General features: G+C 38.5%; 2 protein-coding genes across 2 annotated transcripts; one reads left to right on the top strand and one right to left on the bottom strand.

The window, feature by feature from the left end:
• Positions 1-642: 642 nt before the first annotated feature.
• Positions 643-11,430, top strand: slc5a2 (solute carrier family 5 member 2; the record flags this gene model as incomplete). Its single annotated transcript, XM_079387441.1, has 15 exons — positions 643-741; positions 856-927; positions 1,133-1,237; positions 1,337-1,396; positions 1,475-1,579; positions 1,684-1,789; positions 2,087-2,167; positions 3,096-3,307; positions 4,956-5,091; positions 5,184-5,291; positions 5,446-5,596; positions 10,199-10,367; positions 10,464-10,679; positions 10,759-10,894; positions 11,216-11,430. The coding sequence occupies 15 exons, from the start codon at positions 643-645 to the stop codon at positions 11,428-11,430; spliced, it is 1,971 nt and encodes a 656-aa protein (XP_079243567.1).
• Positions 11,431-12,362: 932 nt separating this feature from the next.
• LOC306851489 (F-box only protein 46-like) lies at positions 12,363-18,623 on the bottom strand. Its single transcript, XM_079387767.1, has 2 exons — positions 18,198-18,623; positions 12,363-15,666 (listed from the first exon to the last, which is right to left on the bottom strand). Exon 2 carries the CDS (start codon positions 15,547-15,549, stop codon positions 13,555-13,557), a length of 1,995 nt encoding a protein of 664 aa, XP_079243893.1. The 5' UTR covers positions 15,550-15,666; positions 18,198-18,623; the 3' UTR covers positions 12,363-13,554.
• Between the last annotated feature and the right edge of the window lie 829 nt (positions 18,624-19,452).

Raw genomic sequence — 19,452 nt, forward strand, 5'->3', positions numbered from 1 at the left:
TGTTGGGAACATTATTTTAGGTGTTGGTAAGAAACCCAAACATGTTGATTTAAAAAAAAAAAAAAAAAAAGAAATCCTATTCTGCTTATATCAGCATAAAGAAAAACTATGCAAAATAATATTTTATCACATCATTTAGCCTGTTACTCTAATTATGATGTTAGTATAATACTGAAATAAGGCCTATAGGAAAAATGTAAAAGTCAAAGTTTTATAAGTCTATTTAATACATAAGAAATAACAAGCATGATTACATCTTATTAATAAAAATACTTTGAATAGTTTCTCTGCTTTTGAAAACAATGTTAATAATTTTTCATATGCTTTTTTTTAAATCGTAAAATTCTATAATTAAAGTGCTACAATTTAAGCAGTACACTGTTTTGTTTTCTACTGAAAGTTCCACAGCATTAGTTAAGGTGTAAGTTTAGCATTTAAAGTCTTTTTTGTGTGGCTAGTAATAAGTTAATTATTGTTAATAATATTCCTTCATCAGCGTTTTTGCCATGTGGGCAAAGATCATGGATTTTACCCTCAAATCCTGTAAGAAGAAAAGCTTTCCTCAAGTGCCTCATCCGTTGGATGCTTCATGTTTTGTCATCTCATAAATGATATTAGCATCGTGTCTGTCTGTCTTCAAAAATGGAAAACACTACAGAGAAACATGTAACCATCAACAATCCAGCTGACATCAGTGTAATCGTTGGCTACTTTATGGTGGTTATTGCAGTAGGAATTTGGGTTAGTATAAGTTTGTTCTTGTGTGTTTTAACAATTGATATGTTTGTTAACAGAACTACTTTTTTAATTTATGTAGAATGTAGTAAAAGGAAATTTTCTCCTTTTTTTTCTTAGTCTACATTTAGGACTAATCGTGGCACAGTAGGCGGCTACTTTCTTGCAGGTCGGACCATGGTATGGTGGCCTGTGAGTATTACATTTTAATGATAATTTTAATTAAAAACTTTAAATATATATATATATATTTGAGATTTGTAGTTTTTAAATGTTAAGTCACACTCTTTTGTCACAATCTAAACCCTTGTATGAAAATAAAAGTTGGCGGTATCTAAAGTCTTCAACGCTTATTTTAACGCTTTCTCCATGTATTTCTCTCACACCACACACATAGGTGGGTACTTCTCTTTTTGCGAGCAACATTGGCAGTGGTCATTTTGTTGGTCTTGCAGGAACAGCAGCTGCAAGTGGAATAGCTGTCGGGGGTTTCGAATGGAATGTAAGCTGTATATTAAAATATAGAAAAATATTGTGCGTTGTCATTGGTCAAATCAGATTGTGATTCCAATTATTTGTTTCAAACATTTCTGTTTCACAGGCATTGTTCATTGTTTTGTTGCTGGGCTGGGTGTTCGTCCCCGTTTATTTAACTGCAGGGGTATGTTCATTTTTCATTTTTTATGGTGATATTTCAGATGAAAAATGAATAATATGACTGACTCTTTTTTTACAAAAGGTGATTACAATGCCTCAGTACCTCAAGAAAAGATTTGGAGGAAATAGAATTAGCTTGTATATCTCTGTCATTTCACTTTTCCTTTACATCTTTACAAAGATTTCCGTAAGTATAAATACCTGTCCTGATAATATAAAACACTGAAGAATCATAATCTGCGCTTGGTTACACTGAAAAAGGGCACCGATTTACTCTCTCACTGAACGTAGGTTGACATGTTCTCAGGAGCAGTTTTTATACAGCAGGCTCTTGGATGGAATATCTATGTTGCAGTGATTGCCCTGCTCTGCATAACAGCACTCTATACAGTCACAGGTAAAATCAGCTACTGCTCCATCTCATTCCCCTCTACCTTTTTTTCCACCTTTGGCAGACATTTTCATCTAAAGAAACTTTGAAGATTGAAATTTTGAAGACAAACGTTTTGTCAGATCAAGCATTTCTTGAGAATCAAACCTATGACCTATTATCACATTTGAGCTACAGGAATGCTTATAATTGCTAGAAAACAATTGGTTTTGCACAGACAATGTATTACATAGATATTAAATAGCCTTTTTGAAACAAATAATATGTTAATTCGTTAAAATTTGACATGCAATGTCTTTGTAGGAGGACTGGCTGCACTGATGTATACAGACACTGTCCAAACCTTTGTTATAATTGCTGGAGCCTTCATCCTCATGGGATTCTGTATGTACCAATTCCTTATCAAAATTCATTGTCTTATTATTATTTACAGTTTGATGACAGCTTACATATGGAACAATGGAATGAGACTGCACGGGAAGTCATGGCCTAATGGTTAGAGAGTCGGACTTGTAATCCGAAGGTTGCGGGTTCGAGTCTCCGGCCGGCAGGAATTGTAGGTGGGGGGAGTGAATGTCCAGCGCTCTCTCCACCCTCAATACCACGACTGAGGTGCCCTTGAGCAAGGCACCGAACCCCAAACTGCTCCCCGGGCGCTGCAGCATAAAATGGCTGCCCACTGCTCCGGGTGTGTGTTCACGGTGTGTGTGTGTGTTCACTGCTGTGTGTGTGCACTTTGGACGGGTTAAATGCAGAGCACGAATTCCGAGTATGTGTCAGCAAACTTGGCTGAATGTCACTTCACATGCTATACTTATTTATATATTTTTTCAAGTTAACCATCAGCTAAGTTTAAGCACTAATCATCTATGATTTTAAACAAAAATAAACAGTTTTAGTTAGTAGTATTATACTCTAAGAAAAGAAAATCCATATTTTTAATTCTGCATTGAACTGTGTTTTAGGGTTAAAGGAAATGAATGTTAACCTAAAAGTTAAATATTTTGTTTATATTGCATAAGTATTCAATCCACACTTATGAAGTAGGTAAAGGGTATGAAATAATAACCATGTTTTTGGATAGGCCAACAGGCTCAACTGTAGAATGTGGCCAGATTTTTTGTATCGAAATCATATTGCACCTCATGAATGTACAAACGTTTACGTTTAAAAGTTTTTTTTATTTATTTTAACTACATTTTTTACATTAACAAACAAACAAAAATGTAAAAATACTAATGTAAATAACTTGTCAGTAAGATTAACTCTATATTATAAACTGCTACTTGTGTTGCCCCCCGTTTGTCAATAGCCTTCCATGAAGTTGGAGGATACAGTGCTTTACTGGATAAATATAGTTTATCTTTGCCATCTCAGAGGGGTTTTAACATCTCTGAACAATGTTACACTCCACGCGAGGATGCCTTTCATTTACTTAGAGATCCCACAACTGGGGACCTGCCATGGCCCGGCGTGTTATTTGGCATTGCAATTATTGGTAGCTGGTACTGGTGTACTGATCAGGTAAGGACAGGATATTTTAAGGATAAAGAACTTTATATACATATACAGGTGCTGGTCATAAAATTAGAATATCATGAAAAAGTTGATTTATTTCAGTAATACCATTCAAAAAGTGAAACTTGTATATTAGATTAATTCATTACACACAGACTGATATATTTCAAATGTTTATTTCCTTTAATTTTGACGATTATAACTGACAACTAATGAAAGTCCCAAATTCAGTATCTCAGAAAATTAGCATATTGTGAAAATGTTCAATATTGAAGACCCCTGGTGCCACACTCTAATCAGCTAATTAACTCAAAACACCTGCAAAAGCCTTTAAATGGTCTCTCAGTCTAGTTCTGTAGGCTACACAATCATGGGGAAGACTGCGGACTTGACAGTTGTCCAAAAGACGACCATTGACACCTTGCACAAGGAGGGCAACACACAAAAGGTCATTGCTAAAGAGGCTGGCTGTTCACAGAGCTTTGTGTCCAAGCATATTAATAGAGGGGCGAAGGGAAGGACAAGATGTGGTAGAAAAAAAGTGTACAAGCAATAGGGATAACCGCACCCTGGAGGGGATTGTGAAGCAAAACCCATTCAAAAATGTGGGGGAGATTCACAAAGAGTGGACTGCAGCTGGAGTCAGTGCTTCAAGAACCACCACGCACAGACGTATGCAAGACATGGGGTTCAGCTGTCGCATTCCTTGTGTCAAGCCACTCTTGAACAAGAGACAGCGTCAGAAGCGTCTGGACTGGACTGCTGCTGAGTGGTCCAAAGTTATGTTCTCTGATGAAAGTAAATTTTGCATTTCCTTTGGAAATCAAGGTCCCAGAGTCTGGAGGAAGAGAGGAGAGGCACATAATCCACGTTGCTTGAGGTCCAGTGTAAAGTTTCCACAGTCATCGATGGTTTGGGGTGCCATGTCATCTGCTGGTGTTGGTCCATTGTGTTTTCTGAGGTCCAAGGTCAACGCAGCCATCTACCAGGAAGTTTTAGAGCACTTCATGCTTCCTGCTGCTGACCAACTTTATGGAGATGCAGATTTCATTTTCCAACAGGAATTGGCACCTGCACACACTGCCAAAGCTACCAGTACCTGGTTTAAGGACCATGGTATCCCTGTTCTTGATATGCCAGTAAACTCGCCTGACCTTAACCCCATAGAAAACCTATGGAGTATTGTGAAGAGGAAGATGCAATACGCCAGACCCAACAATTCAGAAGAGCTGAAGGCCACTATCAGAGCAATATGGGCTCTCATAACACCTGAGCAGTGCCACAGACTGATCGACTCCATGCCACGCCGCATTGCTGCAGTAATCCAGGCCAAAGGAGCCCCAACTAAATATTGAGTGCTGTACATGCTCATACTTTTCAGTTGGCTAACATTTCTAAAAATATTTTTTTTTTGCATTGGTCTTAATTGATATTCTAATTTTCTGAGATACTGAATTTGGGACTTTCATTTGTTGTCAGTTATAATCATCAAAATTAAAGGAAATAAACATGAATGGTATTACTGAAATAAATCAACTTTTTCATGATATTCTAATTTTATGACCAGCACCTGTATATATATCTGTCTATTTATATAACTCTGTCATCATCCTTGCTTAATTGTTCACATTACATTACATTATGTATTCTACAGGTAATTGTGCAGCGCTGTTTGGCTGCCCGTAGTCTGACGCATGTAAAGGCCGGATGTATATTGTGTGGGTACCTCAAACTGCTCCCTATGTTTCTCATGGTGTTTCCAGGCATGATCAGCAGAGTGCTTTACCCTGGTATGCATTTTAATATTAACATATTTAATACAACATGTCTCCATAATTACAATCTTGATCAAGGAATATCATTTTTTTAATTTTTTTTTTAGATGAAGTAGGTTGTGTGGAGCCAAGCGTCTGTATGAAAGTTTGCGGCACAGCAGTTGGCTGCTCCAACATTGCCTACCCCAAACTAGTCATTTCTATAATGCCAACAGGTAATCAACAGAATTTATTTTTCCAGTGTTTTTAAATTGATATTATCCCCTACACAAAATTAATGTATGAGTTTAACTCATGAATTAACAAGCTATTCTGTTTACACTTCATTGTCTTTCTATTTTCTTTCTCCTCTAATCAATGCCTAAACAGGTCTCAGAGGTTTAATGCTGGCAGTCATGTTGGCAGCTCTCATGAGCTCACTAGCCTCAATCTTCAACAGCAGTAGCACCTTGTTTACCATGGATATTTGGACTCGTATTCGGCCTCAAGCTAGAGATAAAGAGCTCATGATTGTAGGAAGGTTTGTAACCATTCAATTTATATATTTAATAATATGGCATATTCACAGCCAAGGCCTGCCTTGTAAGAGTGTTGAGGTATACTGTTTATATTATAGTACAAATGGCATCAAACTGTTCCTGAATGTATCAGTTCTTGTTCTAATTCCTCTAACAATACAATTAATGATTCTTTTGAGGAACTGTGAAAAAAACATTGTTCAGAAAATAATTAGAATTTGTTTACATCACTTGCATCAAGCAACTTTCCTATTTTTGTTATCTCCAGAGTACTCTCATGGCAGTTCGTAACCTGTCTCCATTTTGGTGAATCGGTGGCAAATTTAAATGAGCAAAATCTGCTTACAATCCATTGATGGTTTAGTTTAAGGCAGACCTTTGTGCTTGTTTTGTTTTCCTAGATATGTTTTCATACAATCAAATGGTACAAATCCATATAAGAATTTCCCAGTTTTTACAATTAAGTTTGTTATTGCTCATAACCTCGGGCCAGTTGTTCAAAAGTAATCTGATTAGATTTCAGCTATCGGATTGGATCAAATCTTGAAAATGGGTTGTTCAAAAGAAAAATTCTGAAATCAGATTAGATCACAAAATCCAATCTAGGTTTTGATCTGGATCAAATTTACAGTTTGTCTTCAAAACCTTTTAGTAAGGTTGGGTTGAAAAAAACGTCAAATGTAAAAAATCCTGTTTAGCAAAACATGGGATTTCCAAATCCAGATAATTCTGATCCAGATTGAGCTTTTTAAACAACAATATATTTAATATAGGTAACGGGTCTAAAGGCACACCTTAAGAAAAAAATGTGCTATTCACTGTGCCTAAAATGTATAATTGCAGAAAAAATATATACATTTGTATTGAACATTAATAAATAAACTTGCCTTGCCTTTAGCCCTGTTGTACCATATATATATATATATATATATATATAGGGTATATAGACACAGTGGGGCAAATAAATATTTGATACACTGACCATTTTTCAAGTTTTCCCACTTTCAAAGAATGGAGAGATCTGTAATTTTCATCGTAGGTACACCTCAACTGTGAGAGACAGAATATGAAAAAAAATCCAGAAAATCACATTGTATGATTTTTAAATAATTAACTTCCATTTTATTGCATGAAATATGTATTTGATCACCTACCAACCAGCAAGAATTCTGTCAGTTTGACCTGTTAGTTTGTCTTTAAGAAGCCCTCCTATCCTCCACTCATTACCTGTATTAATTTATACAGTTACCTGTATAAAAGACACCTGTTCACACACTCAATCAATCAGACTCCAACCTCTCCACTATGGGCAAGACCAAAGAGCTGTCTAAGGCCACTAGGGACACAATTGTAGACCTGCACAAGGCTGGGATGGGCTACAGGACAATAGGCAAACAGCTTGGTGAGAAGGCAACAACTGTTGGCGCAATTATTAGAAAATGGAAGAAATTCAAGATGACTGTCAGTCTCCCTCGGACTGGGGCTCCATGCAAGATCTCGCTTCGTGGAGTATCAATGATCCTGAGAAAGGTGAGGGATCAGCCTAGAACTACACAGGAGGACCTGGTCAATGACAGGAAGAGAGCTGGGACCACAGTCTCAACGGTTACCATTATTAACACACTACACCATCATGGATTAAAATCCTGCAGCGCGCGCAAGGTCCCCCTGTCTGTCTGAAGTTTGCCAAAGACCATCTGGATGATCCAGAGGAGGCATGGGAGAAGGTCATGTGGTCAGATGAGACGAAAATAGAACTTTTTGGTATAAACTCCACTCGCAGCGTTTGGAGGAAGTAGAAGAATTAGTACAATCCCAAGAACACCATCCCAACCGTGAAGCATGGAGGTGGAAACATCACGCTTTGAGGTTGCTTTTCTGCAAAGGGGACAGGACGACTGCACCGTATTGAGGGGAGGATGGATGGGGCCATGTATCGCAAGATTTTGGGCAACAACCTCCTTCCCTCAGTAAGAGCATTGAAGATGGGTCGTGGCTGGATCTTCCAGCATGACAATGACCCCAAACACACAGCAAGGGCAACTAAGGAGTGGCTCCATAAGAAGCATTTCAAGGTCCTGGAGTGGCCTAGCCAGTCTCCAGACCTGAACCCAATAGAAAATCTATAGAGAGAGCTCCGTGTTGCCCAGCGACAGCCCCAAAACCTGAAAGATCTGGAGAAGACCTGTATGGAGGAGTGGGCCAAAATCCCTGCTGCAGTGTGTGCAAACCTGGTCAAGAACTACAGGAAACGTCTGACCTCTGTAATTGTTAACAAAGGTTTCTGTACCAAATATTAAGTTCTATTTTTCTATTGTATCAAATACTTATTTCATGCAATAAAATGGAAATTAATTATTCAAAAATCATACAATGTGATTTTCTGAATTTTTTTTTATATTCTGTCTCTCACAGTTGAGGTGTACCTACGATGAAAATTACAGATCTCTCCATTCTTTGTAAGTGATGGGAAAACTTGAAAAATCGGCAGTGTATCAAATACTTATTTGCCCCACTGTATGTATGTATATATATATATATATATATATATATATATATAGTGCCGTGAAAAGGTTTTTGCCCCCTTCCTGTTTTTTGTTTGTTTTTTTGCATATTTGTAACACTTAAAAAAGACCATCAAACACATTTCAATATTACACAAAGATCATGCAAGTATATACAAAATGCAGTTTTTAAATTATGATTTCATTTATTAAGGGAAAAAAGCTGTCCAAACCTACCTGGCCCTACGTGAACAATTATGAAAAATCCTGTTAAATCATGAAAGAACTGTGATTAACTACATTATTTTAGAATGCTGATTTAAATGTCACTAGCCAAACCGAAGATGGTCCCACTTCATATTAAGTGGGCTTAACTACTATGTACTTACATGATAAAATAAGTACAATGTACTTATTGTGGTCATATTGTATTGCAAAACACTTTTGCTGATATTGAAGGGGGATATGGGTAAGTTTAGGGACGGGTTTGGTGGTAAGGGTAGGTTTAAGGGTGGGTTAAGGTGTAAGGGATGAGTCAACAGTGTAATTATAAATGTAATTACAGAAATTAATTACAGATGTAACTACATGCAAGTATTTTTTAGAATAGAAGTACAATGTAAAAACATGTATGTACACAATAAATGCATCGTACCAAATTATTAATTTAAATGCAAGTACATAGTAGTTAAGACCACTTAATATAAAGTGGGACTAGCCTGATTACTGCCAGACCTGCTGAATGAAGAAATCACTTAAATAGAACCTGTCTGACAAAGTGAAGCATGCTTAAAGAGCAACACATCATGCCGCGATTCAAGAACAGATTACAAACAAAATAGTTGACATGTATCAGTCTGGAAAGGGTTATAAAGCCATTTCTAAGGCTTTGGGACTCCACCGAACCATGGTCAGAGCCATTATCCACAAATGGAGAAAACTTGTAACAGTGGTGAACCTTCCCAGAAGTGGCCGGCCTGCCAAAATTACTCCAAGAGCACAATGACGACTCATCCAGGAGGTCTTAAAAGAATCCAGAACAACATCTAAAGAACTGCAGGATGTCACTTGCCTCAAGTAAGGTCAGTGCTCATGATTCAACAATTAGAAAGAGACTTGGCAAAAACGCCATCCATGGGAGAGTTCCAAGGCAAAAGCCACTGCTGAACAAAAAGAATACAAAGGCTCGTCTCACGTTTGCCAAAAAATATCTTGATTATCCCCAGACTTTTGGGCAAATATTCTGTGGACTGATGAGACACAAGTTGAACATTTTGGAAGGTGTGTGTCCCGTTACATCTGGCCAAAACCAACACAGCATTTCATAAAAAGAACATCATACCAACAGTCAAACATGGTGGTGGTAGTGTGATGGTCTGGGGCTGCTTTACAGCTTCAGGACCTGGATAACTTGCCATAATTGATGGAACCATGAATTCTGCACTCCATCAGAAAATCCGGAAGGAGAATGTCCAGCCATCAGTTTGTGACCTCAAGCACACTTGGGTTATGCAGCAGGACAATGATCCCAAACACACCAGCAAGTCCACCTCTGAATGGCTCAAGAAAAACAAAATTAAGATTTTGGAGTGGCCAAGTCAAAGTCTGGATTTAAATCCAATTTAGATGCTGTGGCATGACCTTAAACAGTCCTTTCATGCTTGAAAACCCTCCAGTGTGGCTGAATTAAAACAATTCTGCAAATAATAGAGGGCCAAAATTCCTCCACAGTGATGTGAAAGACTCATCGCCAGTTATCACACATGCTTGATGGCAGTTGTTGCTGCCAAGGGTGGCACAACCAGTTATTAGATTTAGGGGGCAATTACTTGTTCATGTAGGGCCAGGCAGGTTTGGACAGCTTTTTACCATAACAAATAAAAATCATTATTTCAAACCTGCATTTTGTATTTACTCGGGTTATCTTTGTGTAATATTTAAATTTGTTTGATATTCTGAATCATTCAAGTGTGATATATATATATATATATACATACATATACACACACACATTGCACTCATGCTTAATGTCCAAATGCACATAATGTTTGCATCTATTTCTTTTTTTATTGTTTAAAAATGTATTAACTTTTGTAACAGGGTGTGGATTCTCTGCATTGTCACCATTAGCATTTGTTGGATCCCAGTTGTCCAGGCGGCCCAGAGCGGTCAGCTGTTTGACTATATTCAATCTGTGACTAGTTACTTAGCTCCACCTATTGCAGCAGTCTTCTTCCTTGCCATTTTTGTGAAGAGGGTCAATGAGGCAGTAAGTTAACTGCTTTAAATATATTTAGTCTTTGTTTAATGCCATATCAGAACACAAATTTACTAAAAGCTTGCATCTTCACTTTTCGCTCCTTAGGGGGCCTTTTGGGGCCTGATGGGAGGACTGGTTATGGGTCTGTGTCGCATGGTACCCGAGTTTGCATATGGCTCAGGAAGCTGCCTTATTCCCTCCAACTGCCCAAAACTTGTATGTGGAGTTCATTACCTTTACTTTGCAGTGCTACTCTTCTTCTGCACTGCTATCCTGGTGCTTTTTGTAAGCTACAACACTCCACCCATAGAGGACAAACATGTAAGATGTTTAGCCACTGCTGAAGCTACTTAAGAATACTTCTCTGTATTTATAACATTTACCTTTTCTCTTTGCCAAGCTCCATCGACTTGTCTTTACCTTACGCCACTCTAAAGAAGAAAGGGTCGATCTGGACTGGGAAGAGGTGGAACGAGGAAGAAAAGCTCGAAGAGAGGCAGATGAAAAGAAAAAGGTCGTAACTGAGGAAGATCAAAGTAAGATTATTTATTCTAGAATTGTTTGAATAGAATTGTAGATAAAATGTATACTTGTGTGTGTAGGTCAGGGGTGTCCAATCCCGCTCCAGAGGGCCACCATCATGTAGAGTTTATCTCCAATCCCAAATAAACACCTGAATCATCTAATCAAGGTCTTAAGGATTACTACAAACTTCACGGCAAGTGTGTTGGGCAGGTTGGAAGTAAACTTTGCAGAATCTTTGGCCCTCCAGAAGCAGGATTGGACACCCCTGGTGTAGGTCAAACTAAATTCTTTGCGTAATGATATATATTTTAATTCTTTGCTCTTTGACATAGTTGAACATGGTGACCGATCCATAATGATGAAGATTATTGGCTGGTTTTGTGGCATAAGTGATACTCAGGCTCCAGAGCCCACGGAGGAGGAAGTGACTGAAGCATCAAAACAATTACCTGACATAAGTGAAGATCCACTGTGGAAGTATTTGGTCAATGCTAATGCTCTAATAATGATGTCTGTGGCTGTTTATTTTTGGGGTTACTATGCATGAGGGCAAAACAATGATCATAGTATATGAATCACTGTTTCCCAACCCTGGTCTTGTAATCAAGATTCTCCCTTATCAAACTAATCTGTTTCGACTCATCAGTCTGGAACCCTCTGTAATGAGTGCGTCAGATAAGAGAGACATCCAAAGTGTGTACTGTTGGGAGTACTACAGGGTTGGGAAACACTGATTGAAATTCTTTACACAAGTCTACAGAATCTGTTAATCATTGACTACCTGATACCATGTGTGAAAAAGTCATTTAAATGAAATTGCAATTAAATAATTTTAGAAATTTAATTAAAAGAATAATCATTTAGATTGCTATGTTGTATTTCACTTTTAAGATGTTGTTGACACCGTCCAATAGACAAGATACCTCATGTTTAATGGAATAGCTTGCCCAAAAATTAATATTTGGTAAAATTTACTCACTCTCAGGCCTTCCAATTCATTGAAACAGATTTGGAGAATTTTAGCATTACATCAGTTGCTATCAGTGGATTCTCTTGCAGTGAAAGGGTGCTGTAAGAATGAAAGTCCAAACAGTTGATAAACATCACAATAGTACACAAATGATCCACACAAATCTGGTCAATGATAAGCTCTGTGTTTGCAAGAAACAAATCTTGATGGATTTTTACAAACATGCAGCTTTTACTTCACAAGACGTTAATTGATGGGCTGAAGTCTTGTATCGTGATGTTTTTATCAGATGTTTGGACTCTCATTCTGACAGCATCCATTGGAGAGCCAAGTGATGCAATGTTAAATTTCTTTCAATCTTTTCCAACAAAGAAACAAACTCATCTACATGATGGATGGCCTGAGAGTGAGTACATTTTATAGTATTTCTTTTAAGTATATAAATAATGTGTCACTGAAATAAAAGCTTTGTCTGATTTCCCCCCCAAAATTATTCATTTTTTTTTATTATAAATTACTGTATAAATGGTGCACTATGGAAGATTTTTTGTTAAAATGAACATTTCCAATAACTAGTAGCACAACAAACAGAACTCCACAATTAACTTGTAGTTTAAAATTTTAACCACAGATGGTGATAGAGGACAGAGTTCCACAGTGCACCCTTTGATTATACTATATACACCAATGTATGTCACATACATTTAAAAAAACTAAATGTAACAATATAACTTCTAGAAATAAATTGAATTACAAATATTTGATTGTTGCGGTACTAATACACATGAACGGGAATAGCACAGACTCCAGTTTTAAATAACTTTAATTCACTTTAGAGGCAAAGATTCCCAAAAGCAGATTGACGGTGAAACCTGTAACAGTCTCCCAAACCAGAGGGATCAGCATCAATGTTTTTGTTTGTAAGATTTCACAGACTGGTGGAATGAGCAGAATGAACAGGGTTAAGGCTAGAATCAGGTTGAGTTGTCCTGTTCTTTGTTGTTTTTCTTTCAGACACATGAAGCTAATTACTGCTTTGGCAAAAGCTGCCTTTGCCAACAAGCACACAGAAAGCCTGGCAGGCAAAGAGCTAGGTAAAAGAAAAGGTATGGTCAAGAAATAAAGACTGATTTCATAAATCAATTTGAAGGAGAGAAAATGAAGTCCAAAAACAACAACAAAATGTTCTTCACTCACATTCACACACAAAACAGAACAATCCAACAAGCAGTCAAACTGTTGATTACAAAGTGACATCAGGGATTTGTAAAGTGACATCATTTTGCGTGATTTTGACCAAAGGGACAGCAAATTAAACTCCTCAACAACCCCTGAAGTTATAATCACAAGTCCTGTGTCTAGCCTGCAGGGTTTTTTGCAAGGTTTGGGTCAGAATCAGAGCTGGTCTTCCAAGATTGCCATAGAAATTTCTAACCAATTCAGAAGTACATGTAAAGACTAGTCCCATGCAGCAGACTACCTTATTTAACCAGCATTGGCTCTCAAATTCCAGAACATTGGCCTGCGCATGAAGGGACCAAGAATTAACTATGGTGCACTGATAAGAATTGATACTGACAATGATAGCAAGGTTAATAAGCAATGATAGAAGAGGCGAGCTCAACCATAAATAGTACAGTGGCATGAGGTTTCAGTAGAGCGAAAACAGGGAGAGGAATGACAATCCCCTTACAATATCCTTTACCTCCCATCGTCTCTTTTGGCGCGGGCCTGAACCAGCTCGCATGGCTGTACCCAGTTGTTATCGTGTAGCCCAACTCGACAGCCAGGTGTGTCCTTATCGGTGCGCCGACAACACATCCAATAGGAGCGTCCATAAGGCAAGTCGTGGTGGTAAGGTTTAGGGTGCCAGCGGCAGAGCGACACATCTCCCTGCTCATACTGCCGCTTGCACTGCTTGCAGGGATCGTCACGGTACAGTGGGTCCTGGTTCCAGCGAGAGTCTGTAGCACGCACGCCGTAGGTCTCGATCAGGGTCTTGAAGTCATGGCAGGTGCATTTGAGGGCCGCTAGCGATCGGGTGGGCAGGTAGCTGAAGATATTGACCATGATGTGATCTGGAAGCAAGAGCATGTATTGGCGTGGTTCCAGAAGCCGCTGGATCTGAAAGCGAATCTCAAGGAAGTCATGGGAGACATGACGGTAGAGGCGGCACAACGGAGGGTCAGAACAATCATCCACAGTTGCCAGTGGGGAATCTGGCCTCTCTACGGTAGCCCCCACTGGCCCATTGTTGTTTGCACAGTCTAAAGACCGCATCCCACTGTTTACCGCTGAGCAACTCTCATCTTCAGTAGCTGGTGACTGCAGAAAGAACAGCTGGCCAGGAGGCGGGTCCTCTGAGGCATCAGTTGAATTAGCCCCATTGGGCATAGCAAAACAAACAGTCTCTTCTTGAACATTCTCTGTGCTGTCCTTCCCATAGAAGACACATTGGTCTACTGCACCCGTGACCACAACCTCAACGTGGAAGCCAGTCACCCGCTCTCGAGCAACGGCTGCCTTCTCTCCTGAGGCAGGGTCTTGGTTAGGATCTGGCATTGTGGAGGAAGGCCTGTCAGTGATGCCTTCTCCGAGGTCAGCCTTTGGTGAGCCAGCCAGGAGGGCACCTGGATCTCGAGATGAGGGACTGACCAACTGGTAGAGGTCGCAAGTGATCTTTTCTTTGCTCCTGGTTCCTGCTTGCCCCCCTCCAACTCCACAACTCATAAACATGCATTTGGGCCGGCCAACAGGCTCAGACTGGGTGCGAGGGTCCAGACTTGACACCCGGAAAGCAATCCGTACTTCCCCTCGTCCATGACTTTGAGTGCCACCCACAGAATCACCTGTCTGAATACAATCTCTTCCATTCAGCTCAGGCCGCACAGTTGTACTGTCCAGATTCTGCTGCCGAGATTCAAACTGTGCAACAGCCTGAGCAACCCGTCGGGATTCCTGCTGTTGCTGCAGCAGATCAAAGTCACTTTGAGAAGCTGGTGCAGATGAAGGGGGCTCTGAAAGGATTACAACAGGTTTCTGATGGACTGTATAAGGACTGGTTTGTCCTTGCGCTACCATCCCTTGAAGCGCCAAGGCTGTACGCTGTTCTACAAGAGCCACCATTTCGGCCACAGAGAGCAAATCTGTTTCACTCACTCCAACACCATCCTCGGTCGAGCTGGATTCTGTGGGTACATCAACGACTACATTTTGAGCTCTAGTGGGAGGGTCATAAGAGGAACAGCGACGCCGCCGCTTGGCCTTGGTACAATCAGTAGCCCAGTTTCCCTTGACTTTCATGGCACTAGGCCTGGAAATTCCAGCCCCATTACACTGGTGAGCTACAAAGAAGGCAATTTTCTCCTTGGTGTTGCCTGGTTTGATGACATACCAGGTATCAAGCAGTACTCTGCCATCCTCCATCTGTGAGTTTGGAGAGGGTGAAGCAGGTAGTGGTGGAGCCAGAAGGGTAGATGAAGAATCTGGTGGAGTGTTTTCAGTGTCTACATCCTCATCCTGCTCCTCAGTTACTCCATGGGTCTCTATGGTTGTAAGCCCCGAATCATCAGCCTTGCAGTGGGTAGTAGTTGTTCTGTTGCAGATTGTACCATTGCTGTATGGCTTATTCTGGGAGTAGGTGCCAAAGGGGCGTGGGCACCAAAGCCGGATGTGGGAAAAGGTGTCACGGTTCATTGTGAGCCCATGGGGAGCATACCTGCCTCTATGCTGGGCTGCTACTCTGCAATTCACCGCTCATTTTCACTTTTCAGGCCTGCAGACTCCAGCCGGACAGATTACTCCATCTGAGGACTAAAAGAAAAAAAGGGAAGACTTAGCTTCACTGCATTCATGTAACCATGTTGAAATGACTCAATCAGAATCACAGCAATAAATGAGCATCACTAGTAAGTCCTCTCTACTGATGAAGTCATAAGAGTTATGAATTATCTGAAATGAACGTGAACACCCATTGTTTTTCAAAAATGATACATATTGTATTGAGCAGCTTAATCTGTTCTTTGAGATATCTTATCTAAGCCATTATGTTTTAAACGAGGGTCCTGGGATGTACAGGTTATGTTTTTGCCATTTGCACAAAGTTTTTGTGTCACAGCTTTTTACAACCAGCCCACTGATTGAGATTTTATTCAGTGCATTCAAAATCTTTAAACCAATAAATCTCTCTCACTCTAGACTAGAGCGTAAGCTAAACACATTGTCAAATACAAAAAAAATAGAGGGAAGGGGCAATTAGCTTTGTATTTTGAGTGTTGTCGCAATAGTTTTAATGCCTTTACAATTGCTCCTCAAAGCAAGAGTGTGCTCTTTTTCTGTCACTGTCCATAAAACATTACACACAATTGTTTGCTCTCTCGGAAATACTGACATGGATTTCATGCTATAGCCTATAGGATCTGAATATACATTAAGTTATTTTTCATGAATTTGAAAAATCATGTTGGACAGCATTACTGCCATCTACTGTCCTTTGGTACAAGAAGACAAAGGATAAGACTGGGCTGACAGACTACAATCAATTCTATTCATTTAATGACAAACAAATGTCAATGGATTTTAGAAGTCAATTAAAATGACTAATCATCCAAGCTAACAGGAACAGACAAGAGCGTGCTACTAAAGGTGCTTGTGTAATCTATACAAGAAGCCATCCTTTGATAATTAAAATTCCAATCAGAGAGCCAATTCAGGAATTTTGCCTTTAATATTGAATTAGTCTAAAACCTTTTATTAAGTGTGGTTATGTTAAATAACACCAAAATCCTTTATAAAATGAGATCTCACAGATTCCATTGCATTCCAAAACATGTGGTACACAATTATACAATCAGTTTAAGTCGGTCTTTTCATTCTGGGTGGCAACAATGCTCTGCAACAAAACCCACTATTTCTGTGGCAAATAATCAGCACAACGGTTTATAAATTCTCACGAAGTGCACCATACAAACCTTTAACAACTGAGACAATGCAATTATAGGCAGAGGAGGACCAGTGTTATATTTCAGGACTCCTATGAAACGCATTACACTGAGACACAATTTGTCTTAAATAAACAAACATGATAATTGTGACACCAAACTAAATGGGAGTATAAAAAGCTTTGTTTATAATCATATTGTATGCAATTTTTGAAAGACCTTGCAAAACCAAACAGTAAATTAGTAAATACTACTACACTATTCCATACTACTGGTATGTGTGTGAGTATGTATGTGTGCAAATATATTATCATCAGAAAAATAATACTACTGAGAACGGCTTAAAAAAGATCTCTCATTACTGTGACAAAGAACAGAGAGATTTGATGACTCCAGTAAACTTACAGATAATCAGCACAAACTAAATGTTAAAGGACTTGTTAAACAAGTCAGTCCACGAGATGATTCACTCAGGAGTGAAACACAAAAAGATTTTGTGCACCCCATTTTCTGAATGCCAATTACACATAACAGTGTATATATATAACAGTGTATATACACTCTTTATAACGTCCTAGAAGACCACTGAATCGAACGATATCAAACGATCACCAAGAGCAAATAACAATATAAGAACAACAAAATTTGATAATAATTATTAATTTAATATTCCTATTGCCAATGATCACCCTCGCAAATATCTCAGTCCAAACAGGAAGATCATATAATTGATTTAATATGCAATTCTACGGTCATGATAAATAAGTGCATTATGTTGTAATTTATTGCATCTGTACAGCTCCCCTCCTGTTTACCAGGCCTAACGTTACTCAAGTTAATCCATGCCTTGTCTTAACATAATCGCTTGCCATCTTCAGTGCTTTAAAATACTTTCAGTTAACGCTTTAACTCAAAACAGCAAAGAGTCGAAATAAAGACATAGCGTTTGGGATCATTTGACTTGAGGCAGTTAAATGCTGATCAGCTAACTGGCTACTGCAAATTGTTAGCCAGGTTTACATCTAAAAGGCGAGTGCACTTCTCTGCTTTAGTTGTAATTAACAATAATGTCAACCCAAATAATCGGCAGCAGTACAACTAACACTACCATATTCTCCACTAAAGTGAATGCATTTTATTGATATTGTTACATATCTGCGCCAGTGTGTAGTTAGCATGTGTTTAGCTTGGTTAGCTAAGCTGTCTTCATGAAGTGAAAAACTCTTTCGTATTATATTTTCGTAACTTGTCATGTTTTTTGTCTTACACAGTACAAGTTCAGTAACTCTTTAGTATCAAAAGTTTAAATTTTTTCAAACATTTCCACTTGATGTCATCATCAACAATAAATAATAAACCAAGCTAAAACAGTAGCAGCTGTGCTAGAATTATTTCTCAGCTTACCTTCTTTTGAGACCAAATCTCCGCGGGTATCGTTCCGACAAGCTTTATTTTTATAACAAAAAGTGGCTATATTGTTAAATTTAAGCCAGAAATCGTTCAAATTTCTCTCTGTGGTTATAAAACAATCAGAGATGAAAGCTGAGGTCGATAAGAGTTTGCAGGTAGACTGTTAGCATTTGTGAGCTAACTCGAGAATAAAGCAAAAATCCCAATATTGATCTGGCTTTGTCAACGATATATGCCTATTGTGAACACAGTAATATGTTGGTTAATACTGTGTTTTAAGAAAAAACTATCGTCTCTATTGTTCAACCAGAGTTTTAATACTATTTCACCAAAACAGAAATAGTTAGTAGGTCCTCAAAAAGCAATTGAGGAAGGCCATTTTGTTGACAAGCAGCTGCAAAACGCTAGTAGCCAATGGGAAGAGAAAGTTGATGGCATGCCCATATATGGAAGTACAGGCTCCCCCTCTATCTCTACACCCACAAAGAGGAAAATTCTTCTACCTCATCACCATAATGACCAGCAACGTCTTTCACTTTTACTACATTTCACATAAAAGTCAAGTCTGAGCAGAAAAGATAATTGTAGACTCTGTTTAGGTTCGTTTTGTACTGCACTGATAACTAGATGCCAAGGACACACTGTGATTTCAGATGCATACAATTATCTAATATTTACAGTAGGATTATGATGATTCACTGATAGGTAAAGATGCACATAAAATTTACAGCACAATTTCTGTTAGGCAACACATTTCCACTGGTGAAACATAAGCTGATGTGTGGTATTTTTGGAAAGTGATATTGTACGTAAAAATCATGAAATAAACGAACAACGGTATCATGACCAAAATATTGAAAATAAAAGATAATTAAAAAGAAATGTGCATATGTAAACTATAAAAAATATGAAAAAGTCATATGTACCTGCAATTTATTTTTTGGAATATTTTCTGATAATATTATTACAGTAATTAAAAAAACAACAACTAATGACTATGAATATGAATGAATAATCACGAAGATTTAGTTATTTAAATTGATAATTTGTTGAATAAATTGTGCTTGCATGTGGTCTAAACAGGTAGGCCCAAATCAAATTCCAAAATACTCAGTTGATTAGCCTTTTTATAGTTCATTCATAGTCCATGAAATTATTATTATGATTTAATGAAAAGGCATATTTAAAACCAACCAGAAATGTAGTTATTTGTTTGTTTGTTGGCAAAATTGTTCTTACAATGAATTAG

This window comes from Barbus barbus (genome assembly GCF_936440315.1).
Source record: "Barbus barbus genome assembly, chromosome: 31".
Classification (NCBI taxonomy): Eukaryota; Metazoa; Chordata; class Actinopteri; order Cypriniformes; family Cyprinidae; genus Barbus; species Barbus barbus.